General features: G+C 48.0%; 1 protein-coding gene across 1 annotated transcript; it reads right to left on the bottom strand.

The window, feature by feature from the left end:
• Window positions 1-13,948: 13,948 nt before the first annotated feature.
• On the bottom strand, window positions 13,949-17,060 carry LOC123135451 (sucrose:sucrose 1-fructosyltransferase). The gene is made up of 3 exons (XM_044554534.1): window positions 16,622-17,060; window positions 15,636-16,519; window positions 13,949-14,751 (listed from the first exon to the last, which is right to left on the bottom strand). The coding sequence occupies exons 1-3, from the start codon at window positions 17,058-17,060 to the stop codon at window positions 14,053-14,055; spliced, it is 2,022 nt and encodes a 673-aa protein (XP_044410469.1). The 3' UTR covers window positions 13,949-14,052.
• Window positions 17,061-19,061: the final 2,001 nt, after the last annotated feature.

Here is a 19,061-nt window from a genome sequence, read left to right as displayed (position 1 = left end):
TGCTTCCTTCTGGCCTAGCACAGTTATGAACATATTTCTTCAAGACTCCCATGAACCTTTCAAAGAGGAACATATTGTGTAGAAATACAGGACCCAAAATGTTAATCTCTTCGCAAAGGTGAACTAGGACGTGTGTCATGATGTTGAAGAAGGATGGTGGGAACACCAACTCGAAACTGACAAGACATTGCACCAAATCATTCTGTAACCTTGGTATGATTTCTGGATCGATTACCTTCTGAGAGATTGCATTGAGGAATGCACATAGCTTCACAATGGCTAATCGAACATTTTCCGGTAGAAGCCCCCTCAATGCAACCGGAAGGAGTTGCGTCATAATCACGTGGCAGTCATGAGACTTTAGGTTCTGGAACTTTTTCTCTGCCATATTTATTATTCCCTTTATATTCGACGAGAAGCCAGACGGTACCTTCATGCTGAGCAGGCATTCGAAGAAGATTTCCTTCTCTTCTTTGGTAAGAGCGTAGCTGGCCTGACCCTGATGTATGCCATATTTTCCGTGCATACGTTGCTGGTCCTCCCGTGCCTCTGGTGTATCTTTTGTCTTCCCATACACGCCCAAAAAGCCAAGTAGGGTCACACAAAGATTCTTCGTCACGTGCATCACGTCGATTGCGGAGCGGACCTCTAGGTCTTTCCAATATGGCAGGTCCCAAAATATAGATTTCTTCTTCCACATGGGTGCGCGTCCGTCAGCGTCCTTCGGAACAGGTTTTCCGCCAGGACCCTTTCCAAAGATTACCTCCAAATCCTTGACCATATCATGTACATCAGCACCAGTACGGTGGCGAGGCTTCGTCCGGTGATCCGCCTCACCTTTGAAATGCTTGCCTTTCTTTCTTACCGGAATTCCTTGTCGGAAGAAATCGACGATGTCCCAGGAACACATTCTTCCTACAACAATCCAAATATATACTGTCGGTATCATCCAAACAGTGCGTGCATCCGCGGTATCCCTTGTTTGTCTGTCCTGAAAGGTTACTGAGAGCAGGCCAATCATTGGTGGTCACGAACAGCAACGCCTTTAGGTCAAATTCTTCCTGTCCGTGCTCATCCCACGCACGTACACCTGTTCCATTCCACAGCTGTAATAGTTCTTCAACTAATGGCCTTAGGTACACATCAATGTCGTTGCCGGGTTGCTTAGGGCCTTGGATGAGCACATGCATCATAATGAACTTCTTCTTCATGCACAACCAAGGAGGAAGGTTATACAAACATAGAGTCACAGGCCACGTGCTATGGTTGCTGCTCTGCTCCCCAAAAGGATTAATGCCATCTGCGCTTAGAGCAAACCATACGTTCCTTGGGTCACCTGCAAACTCCTCCCAGTACTTTCTCTCGATTTTTCTCCACTGCGAACCGTCAGCGGGTACTCTCAACTTTCCGTCTTTCTTATGGTCTTCTGCGTGCCACCGCATCACCTTCGCATGCTCTTTGTTTTGGAACAAACATTTCAACCGTGGTATTATAGGAGCATACCACATCACCTTGGCAGGAATCTTCTTCCTGGGGCGCTCGCCCTCGACATCACCAGGGTCATCGCGACTGATCTTATAACACAATGCACCGCATACCGGGCAAGCGTTCAAATCCTCGTACTCAACGAGGTAGAGGATGGAGTCATTAGGGCATGCATGTATCTTTTGCACCTCTAACCCTAGAGGGCAGACAACCTTCTTTGCTTCATACGTACTTTCGTGCAATTTGTTTTCCTTTGGAAGCATATTCTTTATCATTACCAGCAACTTTCAAAATCCCTTGTCAGATACACCATTCTCTGCCTTCCATTGCAGCAATTCAAGTGTGGTGCCCAACTTTTTTTTGTCAGCTTCACAATTCGGGTACAACAATTTGTTGTGATCCTCTAACATGCGCTGCAACTTCGTCCTCTCCAGATCACTTCCGCAGTTTCTCTTTGCATCGGCAATGGCCCGACCTAGATCATCAGCGGGCTCATCTGATGCCTCTTCTTCAGCTTCTTCCCGCATTGCCGGCTCAGCTTCTTCCCCCATTGTTGTATCATCGTATTCAGGGAACCCATGGCCAGGATAGCCGCCGTCGTCCTCTTCTTCTTCATTGTCTTCCATCATAACCCATATTTCTCCGTGCTTGGTCCAAACATTATAGTGGGGCATGAAACCAGACATAAATAGGTGGACGTGAATGGTTTTTTCTGTAGAGTAACTGTGACCATTCTTACAGCCAGCACATGGACAAGGCATAAAACCATCCGCCCGCTTGTTTGCCTCAGCGGCCCGCAGAAAAGTATGCACGCCACTAATGAACTCGAGATAGCATCGGTCATCACACATCCATTGTCGGCTCATCTTCATTACACAACACCAAATAGACCAAATTAATACAAGTTCATACATAAAGTTCATATACAGCGCTTAATTAAATGCAACATACAAATAACTCTCTAGCTAAAGAATTTAAATGCAACAACAAATGCGATGAAGATCGCAACTAAGGTAACAATTGATCCAACAGCATAATGATACCAAGCCACACTATCAATGGCATATTTTCTAATCTTTCTAATCTTCAACCTCATTTTCTCCATCTTGATCTTGTGATCATCGACGACATTGGCAACATGCAACTCCAATTCCATCTTCTCCCCCTCAATTCTTTTCAATTTTTCTTTCAAATACTCATTTTCTCTTTCAACTAAATTTAACCTCTCGACAATAGGGTCGGTTGGAATTTCCGGTTCACATACCTCCTAGATAAAAATATCTATGTCAACTTGATGGGCATAATTTGTCATAAACACGAAATGCAACAACTAGTTTTAAAAGAGAATATACCACATCCGAATCATAACAAGGACGAGGGCCGACGGGGACGGATATCAAAACCATGGCATTATGTATAACAAACAACGTACGGGTAAGATAATTATACGAGTAACTATATATCCAAATCACATAAACATCAATTTGGTAATGTAAAACATTCATGAACAAGAGCCTCACCAGAAGGTGGGGCCGGCGACGGGACGGTGCGGGCGATCGACGGTGGTTACGACGGAGATTTAGAAGGCACTAAGTAAACCACACCTACATATGCAAACTAAGTGTTATTTTTGACATCAAATTGCATATAAATCAAATACTAGCAAATATAATTATTCCTCCCAAATTAATCACTATACAAAGCATTGCAAGAGCTAATCTAGCAATGAGAGTTGAAAGGACAAAGTTGCTAACCTTTGTGATCATTTGAATGGATGGGGGCCTTAAAATCTTGACAAATTTTGGGCAAAATTTGTGAGGAGCTCGAGGAGAGAGGGGGAAGAACAGAGGAAGTGAGGGGAAAGGGGAAGAACAGAGTGACTCGGGGGGACGAAGGGTTTATGTACGTCGACCTTTAGTACCGGTTCGTGCCACGAACCGGTACTAAAGGTGCTGGACGGGCCCCAGACTGACAACACCCTGCCACCACCCTCTTTAGTACCGGTTCGTGGCACGAACCGGTACTATAGGTTCGCCACGAACCGGTACTAATGAGAATGGCCGGCTAGCCGTTGGAACCGGCACTAATGGACACATTAGTGTCGGCTCAAAACCAAACCGGCACTAATGTGTCTCATATTAGGTCCTTTTTCTACTAGTGAGAGTTGGTCAGGCAAACTCGGTGGGACCGATTCGCTCATTTCGGTGAGACTAAAATGTTACGAAAGGAAAACAGAGAGTTTGCATTGCAAACTCGATGGGACCGATCGCTCATCTCGGTTAAACTGGAATGTTAGGAAGGGAAACAGAGAGTTTGCAATCCCATCTCAATGAGACTGAGCTCCCTATCGGTGAGACCTAAGTGACTAGGGTTTTTGGCAGTGGCTATGTCAAATGAACTCGGTGGCGCCATATAGATCAAATCGGTGGGGCCGAGTTTGACTTTTGGTTTGGGACAAATGTGGATATGAGAAAGTGGTTGAGGGCTTTGGAGTATATCACTAAGCATTTTGAACAAGCAATCCATTAAGCAACACCTCATCCCTTTTTAATAGTATTGGCTTTTCCTATGGACTCAATGTGATCTTGGATCACTAAAAGTAAAATGTAAAGTCTTGAGCTTGAGCCAATATGTGTCCTTAGCATTTTGAGGGGTCCACATTCCTAATCCATGCCATGCCAATCATTGAACTTTCCTGAAATATGTATCTTGAAATGACATTAGTTCAATGAGCTATATGTTGTTAGTAATTACCAAAACTACCCAGGGATAGTTGCACTTTCATCCTAGCTAGTACCCCCTCCATTTGGAAATACTTGTCGGAGATATGGATACGAATGAAGTACTAATTAAGCTAATGCTAATCAAGAGATCAATCATCAAAATTTCTTACGATCGAATCAAACTAGGCTCGTGGCTGCGGACGTCACCAAGGTTCAGCTCGATCCATTAATTTTGTTGGCGGGTGGGTGCTACCACATCAGCCATCCCTTTTTAACTCTTACTAACCATGTGACGAGGCAGGGTGTAATTAACACGTGGCGATAATTGATGGCAGCTAGCTGGAAATTCGTTGTACTAACTTGCAAGCTTTCCATGCATGAAACGCTAACAACGATCTATGTGCGGTTGTATAGAAGGTATCGAACTGATCTATTGGAGATGGCGAGCGACGTGCGCTGGCTCGTCTCGTACGCGGCTGACTTCGTGGCGGCACGCACACTCTCCTTCACCGACGACGAGATCCACCTCCGTCACAAAGCATCTCGGATCGCACTGATTGACGAGAGGGGGGTGACGGTCAACGCGCGATATCTCAAGGAGGGCGAGCAGATCGACATCGGACAGGCTGTCTCGTTTCCCTGCCACATCGCCAGGGTGCGGGACCGGATTCCAGTGGGGCACACGGCGGTGCCGAGTCAGATCCACACATGCGGTGGTGCGGATGGTGTACCGCGGTACACCGCGGGAGTGTGGCGGCGGGACCAGGGCATCCTTGGGCCACATCCAGGCGCGGGCGGGTCGGCCGCCATGGATGCTCGACATGTGGACGAGGATCCCGGACGCCACGACGGGGAGACGAGGCGCGCAGCAGGTATAAAAACCTATCCCACCCGCGCCCGTGACCTAGACGCCGCGTTCTCTCACTTCTGGGAGGCGCCGCGAAACCCTAGATCCAAGATCTCTTCCTCGTTTCTGTGGTGGGAGGGGAAAGTTGGAGGGGATTGCAGATCCTCCGCGGCGGTGGTGGCTTCCAAGCCACACACTCCGGAGACGATGGAGGGGCGTGGAGATCGATTCTTCCATGGCAATCGGAGAGATGGCTTTGGAGCTGGGTGTTTCGGGCGCGGCGCCGGGCGTTTCGATCGGGGCCGCGGTCGGGGCCGGTTCTCATGGTCCAGGGAGATGGTCGACGATGATCTCTCCACAAACAAGCAGGCGGCATCGGCCTCGGACGACACCACACGCTGGGACGACGCGGCGGAGCGGGCCAAGAGGGCCAAATCTGGGGGGTATGGGTGGAGAAACACCCGAACCCTAACCCCTCGGATCTCGACATCGACAACGCTCCCAGAAGGAAGCAAATCCCAGATGCTGCCCAGCGGGGTGAATCTTCTACCCAGGTGCCCCCTGCCAAAAACTATGATCCATGTCCAATTTGCAAAGCCACTAGTCATACTCCTGCTAGTTGCCCACAAGCTTATTGTGAGAGATGCAGTAAGGTGGGACATTTGGCTTCGATTTGCACCGCCTTTCTGCCCTGGGAGTGTACGGCTCCTATGTGCGCCTTCCAGGGTAAAGGCCAGGGGTTCTTTTACATTCCAGACTCATGCACTACTAAGCAACTTAAGGAACGTGCCACGAGTGTAGTGATTACTGTGATTGAGGGGGAATCTAGTGTGAAGGAGCTTGAAGATGCTTTTTCTGATTATATTGGGACCAAGTGGCATTGTACTGCTCGTCCTATAGGTCCTAAGACTTATGTTATGCGATTTCCTAATCAGGGAGATGTGAAAAAGGCATGCTACAATGACAAAATGACCTTAAGATCCTGTAGAGTAGTTGTAAAGATCGTTCCCTGGTCGGCTAATGTGGGAGCAAAAGGGGTGATGGAGGTCAGTTGGGTGAGAGTGGCGAATGTTCCTCTGGAACGAAGAAATGAAAGAAATGTGGCATATGTTGCATCATTGGTTGGCGTCCCCCTGGAGATTGATATGGACACTTTGCACAAACCTGAATACGTGCGGGTCCGGCTGGGATGTCGCAATGTTGACGAGCTGCCTGGTGTAGCTGAAGCTGTCCTGGGAACGCATTTTTTTGATTTTTTCTATGATATTGAAAAAATCTTGATCAGAGATCCTGAGAGATCAAGCAGTGTGAACCAGGTTGAGTCGGCTGGAAAGGACTCATCCCATGGGAAGCATTTTGCTCGTGCTGCTCCGAGGGATAATGAGAAAAGAAAAGAGGGAGGGATTTTCATGAATGACAAAGATGAAAGGAATAGCCCTAGGGACAGTGGGGAAAAGGAACAGGAGGAGTCGGATGAGACTGCAGATGATACCCTCCTGATCGAATCCATTGCCAGAGAGGCTTGTGAAAAAGAAAAGTTGGGTGGATCTCAAGCACTACTTGTTGTTAATAATGACAGGCAGAATGTGGATGAGATTCAGGTAGAACAAATTTTGCTCGAGTCCATTGCTAGTAATATTTATGATATCTGTACTTCTCACTTGGGGATGCATGAAAAATCCCAGGTGGAGGAGATGATGGAGGATGATACTAGCAAAGCTGGTGTGCGCTCTGAGTACACAGTACAGTTCCCTGTCTCATCCGAGGAAATGGAGGAGGTGATTCCTACCCCTCCACTTAGAACTGAAGATGAACTGAGATTCAGTACAAGAAACATGCAGAACATGGGTGATAAGATTCAAGACAGAGCGGTTGCAATTTCAAGAAAGAGAAACCTGGAAGGTAACTGCAACTTCAACTCATTTGATGTGCTTTCTAATAGTGATCTTATGATTAGAGCATCTAAGATGGGTGTGATCATCCATGATGACAATTTTTCTTCTATTGATATCCTGAGAGAGTTGGAGAGGGTCAGAAGAGGCGATAATAACAGTAATCATAACTCTGACACTATGTCTGTTGAGAAAACAATGTTTATAACTAATGGGAAGGGGGATAAAACACCTATTAGCACTGATTGGGCTGATGGGGAGGAGGATTTAGAGGAAGATTTTATTCCTGTGAGATCTAGGAAAAAGAGAACCCCTAAAATTCAGGTGGCAATACCCAGGCCTTTGACCAGGAGCCAGAAACCTGATTTAGGGATGAAGTATGAAAAGTCTGGCAGCCCTGTCTATAATACCAGGGCCACCAGAAGGGAGAGGAAAAAGAAACCTGGTTAATATGATTGGTCTTTTCTAGCATTGCAGGGGGGGCAGGAAAGAAAGGGATGAGTTCCTGCCTTTCCCATATTATTAGAGATCATTCCCTTGATTTTGTTTGTTTGCAAGAGACTCATAAGAAGAAGTTTTAGGATGGTTATTTTAGGAAAATTGACCCCAGCACTGCTTTTGATTGGGAATGGATCCCATCCACGGGGAAATCTGGGGGGTTACTTTGTGGAGTTAGAAGGGAGAGATTTGAGGTGGTTGCTTGGAGGAAAGGCAAGTTTATCCTCCAAGTTAATGTCTATGATATCAAAATGAAGAAAGTATGGACGTTATGCAATGTATATGGTGCAGCCCACGATAAAGACAAGCAGGAATTCCTTGTTGAATTAGCTGACTTCTGCACTCATGTGCAAAACCCTTTGTTGATTGGGGGCGACTTTAATATTCTCAGGCATGAGGGAGAAAAAAATAAAAACTGGCATCACTCACCTCACACAGATATGTTTAATTTTGTGATTAATGCGATGTGCCTGAGTGAAATCCATTTGAATGGGGGGCTATATACTTGGACCAACAACCAAGCCCATCAGACCTTGGAAAAGCTAGATAGAATCCTTATGAGCAATGATTGGGAAGACCTCTTTCCCCAAGTCAATCTTAAGAAAATAGTTAGAGGCATCTCTGACCATAATGCCTTATGTTGTCCTCGGACAACTCCGTTGTCAGAGTCCCACAACAAAGAGAATTTAGGTTTGAGATCAGTTGGCTCAAATCCGAAGATTTTCTACCTTTGGTAGAAAAAATTTGGAACCAATATGTTAATGCTACAGACCCCATTGATGTGTTAAACATCAAACTGAAATGCTTTAAAAAATTCTTTAAGGGCCGGGGATCTAATAAGTTTGGGCATGAGAAGATTCGGAAAAGAAACATTAAAGAAGAGTTGGCTAATATTGAAAAAGAAGAGGAGGAGGGTATGATACACCCAGAAATGTTTTGCAGGAAGACAGAACTTTTAGTGGAACTTAATGAAATTTTGGTAAATGAAGAATTATTCCTACTACAACAATCTAAGGAAAGATGGCTTTTAAAAGGAGATAGTAATACTGCTTACTATCAGAAAATTGCTAATGGCAATAAGAGAAAAAGTACTATTCACTCCCTGAATGTAGGGGATACTGTCATAGAGGGAACGAAGGATCTTTTGAAACATGCTACTGATTTCTATAAAGATCTTTTCGGGCCGGCACCCGGGAACTTGCTCCAGGAGGACCCTAATGTATGGGGTGTGGAGGAGAAATTAAAACCCGAGGATAATGAAATTCTATGTGGACCATTCTCAGAAGAGGAAGTCAAAAATGCTCTATTTGGTATGAATAGCAACAGGGCCCCTGGTCCTGACAATATTCCAGCAGAATTTTATCAACACTGTTGGGAGATTGTGAAGGGTGATATCATGAGACTTTTTGAGGCCATGTACGAGGGAACACTCGATGTTCAATAGTTAAACTACGGTATTATTACCTTGATTCCTAAAATCAATGGTGCGAACAAAATTCAACAGTTTAGACCTATTTGCTTGCTTAGATGCCCTTATAAGTTGATCACAAAGGTGTTAGACAACAGAGCAGCTCCTTACGCTGACACTCTGTTTAGCAAACATCAAAATGCCTTTATTAAACACAGGAATATCATGGATGGGGTCCTCACTTTGCATGAGATCTTGCACCATACTCATGTAAAGAAGAAAATTGGCATCGTTATCAAGCTTGATTTTGAAAAAGCTTACGATAAAGTGAACTCGGATTTCTTGCTTAAGTGTCTTGAGATGAGAGGTTTTGGCAAAACCTGGTGCAGGTGGATGGAGAAAATCCTCCACAATGGCACGGTTAGTGTGAAAATAAACAATTCTTTGGGGCCTTACTTCCAAAGCCACAAAGGAGTGCGACAAGGAGATCCGGTGTCTCCCTTTCTGTTCAATATTGCTGCCGAGTGCTTGTGTAAAATGGTGCTGCAAGCACAAACAAATGGTTTGATTGATGGGTTGGCCTCGGATTTGGTCGATAAGGGAGTGGCCATTCTGCAATATGCAGATGACACAATCCTGTGCATTGAACATAACCCTGAAAAAGCACTGAACTTGAAACTGTTGCTGTATATGTTCGAACTCATGTCAGGGCTGAAAATTAACTTTCAAAAAAGTGAAATTCTTAGCGTGGGGGGAGATGATAATATTTTGAAAGAATATGCTGATATTTTTGGTTGCCAGATTGGGCATTTCCCAATGAAGTATCTTGGTGTTCCTGTCAGTTACTCGACTTTGAAAGGTGTGGATTGGGAATACCTTGAGGCAAAATTTGTCAAGAGATGTGAATCTGGACTGGGAAGTAATGCCTCCTCGGGGGGCAGGTTGACTTTATTGAATGCTAATATTTCCAGCATTGCATACTATTATATGTCCATGTTTCTTTTATCTAAAACCATCATTGAGAGGTTAGATAAACACAGAAGGAAGTTCTTCTGGCAAGTGACTAAAAACAGGAAAAGATATTACCTGGTTAGATGGTCTAGGATCTGTCGATCCAAGGAGAAGGGGGGTTTGGGTGTGAAAGATCTCCACAGGCAAAATATTTGCCTTTTGGTGAAATGGTGGTGGAAGCTTGAGATGAAACAGGGGCTGTGGCAAGACATTGTCAAAGCCAAATATTTTGGTAGAGATACAGTAGCCTCATTTAAGGGGAGAATCACTGACTCTCCGTGTTGGAAGGCTATTATGAAAGTGAGAGACCTATATATGGCAGGGAGGAAAGTGGTCGTACAATCTGGTAACATAGCTAGGCTGTGGTATGATCCAGTTGGCGACCAAGCCCCTTTTGCTGACCAATTTCCTCAGCTTTTTACTATTTGCAATAAGCCCGATTGTGTCGTGAAAGATTGTTTGTAGGCTAATCCTATCACCTTCTTTCGAAGGAGACTGACCTCGGAACTTAATGAACAATGGAAAAAGATGATTTCCACGGTTAGGGAAACCTGTATATCTGCGGATAGTGATAGTATCAAGTGGGGGCTGGGACCCAAGCCCTATTATACCACTAAAGCTCTTTATGCTTACCTGGAAAAAAGCATTGCTGGGTGTGACTATCGCTGGATATGGAAAGCCAGAATCCCTTTGAAAATCCAAATTTTTATGTGGCAGCTATCGCAAGATGCGGTACTGACCAGGGAAGTGATGAAACGTCGTGGATGGAGGGGGGAACCCAAGTGTTCCTTTTGTGGGGAGAGAGAAACCTCCCAGCATCTCTTTTTCACCTGCCCTGTGGCTAGGGTTACCTGGAGAGTAGTTGGTTGCATGTTTGGTACGGATCTATGCCCTGACAACTTGTGGCAGGCATATGCTTGGTGTTATACTTTCTTTCCAGGTGGCGATGTTTTCTATACGGTTGGCATTGCAGCTTTGTGTTGGGCTATTTGGACTTGCCGCAACCGAGCTACTTTTGAGCATATTCCTCTCAAAACCCCATTTGAATGTATTTTCGCTGCATGTGCACTTCTTTGTTACTGGGCAGGACTGACGAAACAGGAGGATGCTGAGAAGCTGAGAGTTGGTGGAGCTCTGCTGAAGGACAGTGCGTCTCGTATGATGAGGATCTGCGCAACGGCGCACCAGGGATGAGGGAGTGCACTGAGAACTAACGAAGAGGGAGGAAGTTGATCTGCTGCGCCTTTTGCTTTATTGTTTCTGGTCGAGTTTCCTCCTGCATGAGGATGTTGTGGAGCATGTTGCTCAAATGTGAGCGTTGGTCTTTTGGTGTTAACTGTGAGTTAGATGTTGGAGTCTGGATATTTAGTGTCGTCGGGTTTTCGCCCCATGGTGAGTAATCTCGATGGCGAGTGCTCATGGTGGGTTTCCCGGCGATGCTTGAACCCGCTTTCCTCTTTCCCGTCCTATCTGCTGAACTTGGTTGTATTTTCATTATGTTCAAGTAATGGAAAGGGGATTCGCCCGGTTCAAAAAAAAGAAAAAAAGAAACGCTAACAACGATCAACCAAATCAACATCACAGTCAAAAAAATATTCAACATCTACCAATAAAGGATATAGGAAGAGAGACGGGGGCCTACACGACCCACAAAGAGGGGTCTAGCGTGCATGTGTGTGTGAAAGAGTGTCGTTGTCCAAGCTACAATGTCTTTCTCCATCCAGCGCTATGGTTCCGCGAAGATTGATCGGCATCAGGCAGGTACAATAATGCGGGTGAAGGTAGGGACCATGAATCTGTGATCAGACTCGATTTTAATCATGTAACTTCTCTCACCCATCCTTGGAATCCAAACTTCTGTAAGTGGCTCTCTCCACTTGTCGCTCCATATGGTCCATGCCATGTCATATGTCCTTTCATTTTTTGTGGTGGGCTCACCAACATTGTGTGCTTGCGCAACATGACATGTGGCAACAATTAGTATAAATAGCAATGATTTGGAAGTTACATGATGAGGCTATCGGCCATAGTTACCTACGGCTGCAACGATGTCGGCCACAAAAATGAACACAAGGGCACTTTCTAACATTGAAGTTCTGAGCTTGACGCTGACAAGGCGGCCTGTAACAAGTGGCAGCATATTATTGCAGTCGGTAATAATCTCCAGAAACTAAAATGGCACCTTCAAGACATTCAAGCTATCCACCACTCGAATGGTTGACATAGCCAACTCTACTGGTTGGCGGCCACCATAACTTTTGACCGCACCCATGCTCATTTTCTGATGTTGCCCACTTACCCTCCACATATCAACGCATATTGATGATTGGATCAATATGTATGCGGTGTGCATTTAGCAAGATAACTCGAGAAGGTTAAGAATAAACTATGCATACACTTGGCATGCACACATGGGTGTGTGTGGTTGTTACCTTGTTGACTCTCGGGTTGTATCTATTTGTCTTCGTCGATGACAATCTCCTTGGACCAAACTTGCAAGCAACCAATGCCAGCTGCAATAATGCATTGTTCGACGTGGCAATGATTCAGTTTTGTTTGTGGACAACAATAGCAAGGCACGAACCACACAAGCCGGTTGTGCTCATGTGCATTTTTGTTTTTTGCTGATTAATTAGATTTCACAAATTACTTACTTCTGATAAACTAAAATGTAGTAGACACTACAAAGGTTTGCATGTGAACTACTAGTTGTATACCCCCTGTCAAAAGGCAACAAAATAAGAACTATATCTATCAGTCAAACTAAACCCATTGTGAATATTGATTTCGCAATGATTTGTCTAGAAGAATTACTTAGCATTAAGCTCTACATTATTTTTCCTTTCTAGAACTGTGAGCACACAAGAATAAAGAGAGAATCCGATGGTTCTCTTGACACCAACCAAACATGCATGCATCAAGGCAAGAAGAAACCCATGGCGCATGTTAGTATTGGCAGAGGCCACTAATTCCGGCCATCAGGTGAGTGGTGGAGAAGATCCAGAATCTTATCATCAACATTCTTGGTGGCCTCACGGTCTCACAGATTTGCAGTGCACATGCCACTGCCAGCTCAAATCTTCCACTCCAATCTTCCATTGTCTATCCATCTAATATAATCAAAATCCCTGGGCTTGGGCTTGGCATCATTGACACTTGTCCATGAGTGTATGTAGTACCTCCCCTCCAATAATTCTCATTTGTTTACACAACAATTCCCGCTTGTTTGTTTACCCAATAATTCCCGTTAGGGTATGCAGGAGATGTGTTTGTATGTGATAAGTTGTTCACCGAATCACCGATAGTGCACTTCTTTAAACTATAGTTAACATACGAGCTGACCTTGTGCCTAGCCTCGAGTGCAAAAGCAATGATGTACAGATTGATCGTCGATCGTCGCATGAAACAACAAGACCACATGCACACAAAACCTTTTGTAATGAATTCTGAATAGTGTTGACCACAAGTCTACAAACATTATATTCAAAGTACAGAACAAAGACAACCATGACATAAGTACTACTCCCTCCGATGCAAAATAAGTGTCGCAGTTTTGAACTAACGTGTGGATGGGAGGGAGTAGAAGAAAATATGAACAAAACACCTACTCAAAATTAGAATTAGTGGACATTTTTCTTTGATGTCAGAAATATAAGCGCATACCATGTGAGTCCTCCAGGTGAGTCCGGACCAAACCGGTCACCAGTTTTTCCGGTCCACCCCAAGAAAATATATTACCATTTGAATTTTTTGGTTGAAAATTTGAATTTGAACGCAAAACCTTGAACAAATAAAGCGAGGACGGTCCTATTCGCTGAACTGTGTTGTGGTTGTGGTGGTAATCAGCAGTGTAGGTGTCATGAAGGTCCTGAGATCGAAAATCTCCAACTTGGATGTGGTTGTTCCTTGCTGTAACACCTTGGTAGGATGTTTTTTCCTGCATTCATCGGGCATAAATATACTTATTACTTTCTTAAAAGAATTTGAATTCAAAATTTGTTTAAAGTTATCTTGGTGGCCATTGGTAGAAAACAGAAATGAGAAAAAAAGACTTGGTGGAGATCGATCAGACAACACAGAAAAGTGGAAACGAAGAAATGGGAGCGACCTTCCTTGGTCTAAAAACAGTACATACAATGTGCTATCTATCATATTTTTACTAAACAAAATAATATTTGCATTTTCTTTTTACAGTGAGGCCATGTAGGCCTGATTGTAGGAGGAGTCCATCTCATGGACGACGAGCCTCGTGACGTTGACCCGGGCGCTAGTGGCGTTGTTGAAGAGGTAGACCCCAGCGTTGGCATAGATTGCCTCCGTTGGGTACACCCGTGACGTCGCCGTCAACCTCCCGCCCATTGCAAAGCTCTCAACAATGGAATGGTCCACTAGCAACCTCACTGAAAACTCCTCGCCATCGAGCACAGGGACAATGTTGCCTACGACCCTCTTGACAATATCGTTGGCATGAGATGAGCGCGTCTCGTCATGGCAGAAGTGTGTGCGCAAGCCGCCGTCGAGGCCTCTGGCGACGTAGAAGTAGATACCGGTCCGCTCCATGTCGCCACCGTGGCGCCTGGCATCAGCGAGCACAAGGAGACCGAAGGGACCGAGCGTTCCCCGTCCAGTCGTGCCACCGCTGGTGCTGCAGTTGTAGCCGACATCAGCCTCCTTGGCAGCGGCGATGTCGAGCGGGTCAAGACGAAATGAGGCCTCCATGTCGAGCTGGGTGGCACGGTGAAGGCTGAGTGGGAATACGGAGCCATGGTCGACGATAACGCCTCCAAGGTTGGTGGAGTTGGTCCGGAGCGTCTCCACCTCCTCTACCGGCCACTGCAGAAGGTTGCTCCCTGTCTTGGTGTCCAGCACCACCGTGCGAGGGATCGACTGCAATAGTAACAACAGAAAACATTAGCAACTTGCACTAATTATCTTTTGAGAACCCTCTTGGTTCCAATCATTGTGACAGCATATATAGAAGTAGTTAACTGTGGGGCAAGCAGACAAGATATCCTTTTTCTTGTCTAATCATAGTTTGGTGCACACGAGACCACATGGTGGTGCATGATTGATTCATGGTTATGAGTTTTGCTTGTAGGACACACACAACTAGCTAGTTACATTGGTGTATAATGTACTGCTGCAATATATATCAAATAAAAGGCATTAGCAACTGTAACAATTGAACTTCTTCATCATCCATGTCAGTTCCTTCTAGCAACTGCCACCATTCTATCATCGTTTGCTTTTCCTTTTAGAACCCAGGTATCATCACTATGACAGCAAAAGAGAGGGAATACTAGGTAACTCAAGACAAAGACATCACTCTTCTTGTCTAATCCCAGTTTGGTTCGTGCTAACAGAAATTCTCTATGCTTATTATATCCAGTTAGGTGGTTCTTGGCATGCAACTAGGCTACATGGGGCGTGAAGAGTTTGTTTGTTGCACACAGTTACAATGGCATTGTGCATTGAAAGTATCTCAACAGTAGCTGGAACTCTTTGCAAGCTGAAGGAAACTAAGGGACAATTGACAACGAGATGACAGCAACATCTCGTTAGCTGCTATCTATCTATAATTCCTGCCAAGTTGCTGCTATTATTATTTGCATGCCCTGCAATCATGCCGACGTGTCTATGAAACCCAACAAAAAGTGCATGCAACACTCCTAACCATTCAAGTTTGTGCTAACAAAGAGATAGTGTACTAAGAATCGATTAATAGAACTATTAAACAATCACTTGAACAAGATGATGAAAATGTCAAGTACCTGCAGGGAGGCCCATCCCTTAGCAACGTCAGCGCGCTCGGAGTCCGTCTCGCCGACCCACCCCCACAACACGCGTCGCTTCTTTGATGGATCGTAGAATGTCTTGGACGCATAGAACTTTCCCCAGTCGTACCTCAGCCCAATGCCGACATCGGCATCGGTGTCTAGTGGCGTCCATGTGTTGTTCGCAGCATCGTACCTTCCAAGCGCGTAGTAGTCGTGTCGGTCATCATCGGAGCTCTCCTTCATCACGTGCAAAACATCGCCGCCACCATTCTTGGATGCCGTTGCCACTGCCTCTGTCATGTCGATGCCCCTTTTACCACCGACCGGGTACAAATCAATGCACTCCCACATACCTGTCCCTGGCACACGGTGAAGCAACCCGGGGACAAGCTCATAGTCGATGAAATCCTTGGTCTTGTAGGTCATGACCATGCCGGCATGGCGGTCATCCTTGGAGCCGATGACGAGCCGCCATGTGTCGTCCGAACTGTCAAACCACGCAGTGGTCGGGTCCCTGAAGTCCTTCTCCCCAACGCCCGGTGGCGGGTACATCACCGGGTTGTTCTCATACTTGGTCCAGTTGATGAGCAAAGGGTCGGAGGGATCGGTGGGGAAGGCCATGCACTGGACTTGGACCGATGCGTTGGTGGAGCCGGTGTAGAGCATGACGATGCGGCCGTCGGGTAGCACAGTGGCAGAGCCCGACCAGACGCCATTGATGTCATACCACTGGTCGGGGGACATGGCAACCGGGAGGTGGCGCCACCGGAGCAGGTCGCGGGAGGCGGCGTGCCCCCAGGCGATCTTGTTGCCCCAGATGGCGCCGTCCGGGTTGTATTGGTAGAAGAGGTGGTACCACCCCTTGTAGTACACGGGACCTGCACTTGCATTTTGCATCGAAAAATGAGTTTTGCATCATCAACAAGATTACCCAAATAAGTATGCATGGCATCCGTAACAATGGCGGAAATGTACCGTACCATTGGGGTCGTTCATCCAGTTCCTCTCGGGCTGGAAGTGGAAGCCGGTGCGCTGCCACTGGAGCATGGCATTGCTCCACGGGAACGCGTTGCCGCCAGCGTCCGCGCGCAGCATGCCGCCGTGCGCGGCGGCGCCGGACGTCTTCTCGGAGACGCCAGACTCAGGCCCCCGGCTGCTGGCGCTCATCGGCGCCGCGTCAGCCGTCGTCTCGTGTCCAGACATGACGACGATGCCACCCGCGGGCGGCTGGCCGGCGAACCTGACACCGGCGAGCGCGGCGACCACGAGGAGCACAGCCGCCGTCGCCAGCAGCAGCGCGGCACAAAGCGGGCCTGCAGTCCGGCGCGTGCGCCCCACCGTCGCGGCGGCCTCGGCATCCTCCGGCAGCGGCGCGTACGAGCACGGCAAGGGCGCTGAGCCGCCGTCTCTGGCCTCCATTGGCGTAGAATCGAAGTGATCAGTGGAAGTGATTGGTCAATTAGCAAGAAGCTCCACTGCTAATCTTAACAAGGAAGAAGAGAGAGTGTGTGTCTGCCGAGGAGCTTCTCCTTTCCATTTTATAGTCTCCATGCCACCCGTTAGTGGCCTACCTGGCGCGGCCCCATTGGCCAGCGGCCGCGCCGCCGCGGGCCCGGAGTGTCAGTGCTAATCATCATCCATCCAGGCCATTCAGCTCGAGCCTCGTCGCACTCACTCATTGTTCCCTGAAGAGAAAAATTCACTACAGGTCCACATTGTTAGCTTTAGTTATGTGGTTACAAATACCAATAATACAGTCACCAAACTTGTACTAAAGGGTCATCTACGGTCCATTATACGGTTTGGTTTACGTACATGCTGATCTGACCCAAGTCAACCGCTGCCAAGTGTGCTTTGACTGCCACATCATCTCAGCCGCTCGAATATGCAGGGAACCAGGGGTCTTTTGCAAAAATGATGCAATTCCCTCGCTCTCTCCTCCCCTCGTTCCCTCCGCTTGGTCAACAGACCAGCTCTTCCTCTGCTCTACCTCCCGTCCAGACATGAGCCTGCTTCACCGAACCAGTGGCCACGCCGTCGCCGTTGGGGGTCTTTTGCAAAGCACGGGAACAACAGCTACGACGCGCCATTTGCCTTGTGCCAGAGCTGCAGGTCGAGGCCGACGGATTGGGGCTGCACTGGCTCCTGGAGGTCGGCGTACCTCGGGCTGCTGCTGGTTGTCTTGCTAGATCGCCGGCACGATGAAGCTGGTCGTGGAAGTCGCGGACGCGGCGGAGCTATCCGCCAAGGATGGCGCGGCGTCCTGCAACACGTTTGTGGAGGTGGAGTTCGATGGGAAGCGCAAGTGCACCGCCACCCTCCCCCAACCCAGAGAGCAACAGGTTCTCGTCTCCGGCGACTCCGTCGCACGCTCCCCCGATGAAGTCGTCCGAGGACATTGAGTTGGGACTGTACCTCGTCGCCGAGGAGCGGGACGGTGATCGCGTTACGCCGGACCATGCTGCTGCTGACGCCGGTGAACACCATGGTGGCCAAGGCCAGCATCGATTCCGCGCTCGCCCACGCCATAGATACCGAGATCAGGAATGCCATGCGGTGCCAGTCCTTGTCAACCAAGGGGAACTTGGACAGGAAGGTGAGGTAGGTCTCGTAGGTGGCCGACCACCCCATCAACCAGACACGCCCCTCCCTGTGCGTATCCAGCACTCGCATCACCTCCGCCACCACTCGCCGCCCCCTCTCCTGGAGCTCGCCGCCCCCTCTCCTGGAGCTCGCCGTCATCGGTGACCAGTCCTCTGAGGTCACCAACGCTTGTGATGAGACCGGAGGTGGCGCTAGCCATCGACGTCTCCATGCCGAGTTCTGTTTGGTCGATGGAGTTTGGACAGACGGGGGAGGACGTGGTCCGGCGAGGCCTCGGCGAAGTTTGCAGCGGCGGACGCGGCCCCGACACCGACGAGCATGGGGTTGCGGCCGCGGGTAAGGATCTCGGCGGTGCGGCGGCCATTCTCCTCCCCGGCGCCTCCGGCGATGCTCCCGGCGGGCGAGGGCACGTCGGCATCGGCGGCGGCGGTGGCGAAGCTGCAGAGGAAGAGAGGCGGCGGGCGGGCCCGCGTAGGGAGGTGGCCGAGCAGCGGCATGGGCGGCGCGAGGCGGAGGATGGCGAGCTTGATGTCAGCGCTGCGGAAGCCTGCATTGTCGAAGACGCGGCTAACAACGGGGTCATTGAGGATGGCGAGCAGGAGCTGCGAGAGCTCGACCCTGACCTGCGAGGCGGCGGTGGCGGCCTGGTGGTAGAAGTGGTAGGTGTCCGGGTTGCGGCGCTGGTTGGCCTGCGAGCGCTTGATGGCCACCATGAGCGAGTTGGACATGGGCGGCTCCGGCTGCTCGACGGCGCCCGAGGCCGACGAGGAGGCGGAGGCGGAGGCGGAGGGGAGCCTGTCGAGGGAGACGGTGAAG

The sequence above is a fragment of the Triticum aestivum genome, chromosome 6B, assembly GCF_018294505.1.
Source record: "Triticum aestivum cultivar Chinese Spring chromosome 6B, IWGSC CS RefSeq v2.1, whole genome shotgun sequence".
NCBI classification, from domain to species: Eukaryota; Viridiplantae; Streptophyta; class Magnoliopsida; order Poales; family Poaceae; genus Triticum; species Triticum aestivum.
The sequence above is the reverse complement of the archived record's forward strand: the minus strand, read 5'-3'. Positions and strand labels throughout refer to the sequence as shown.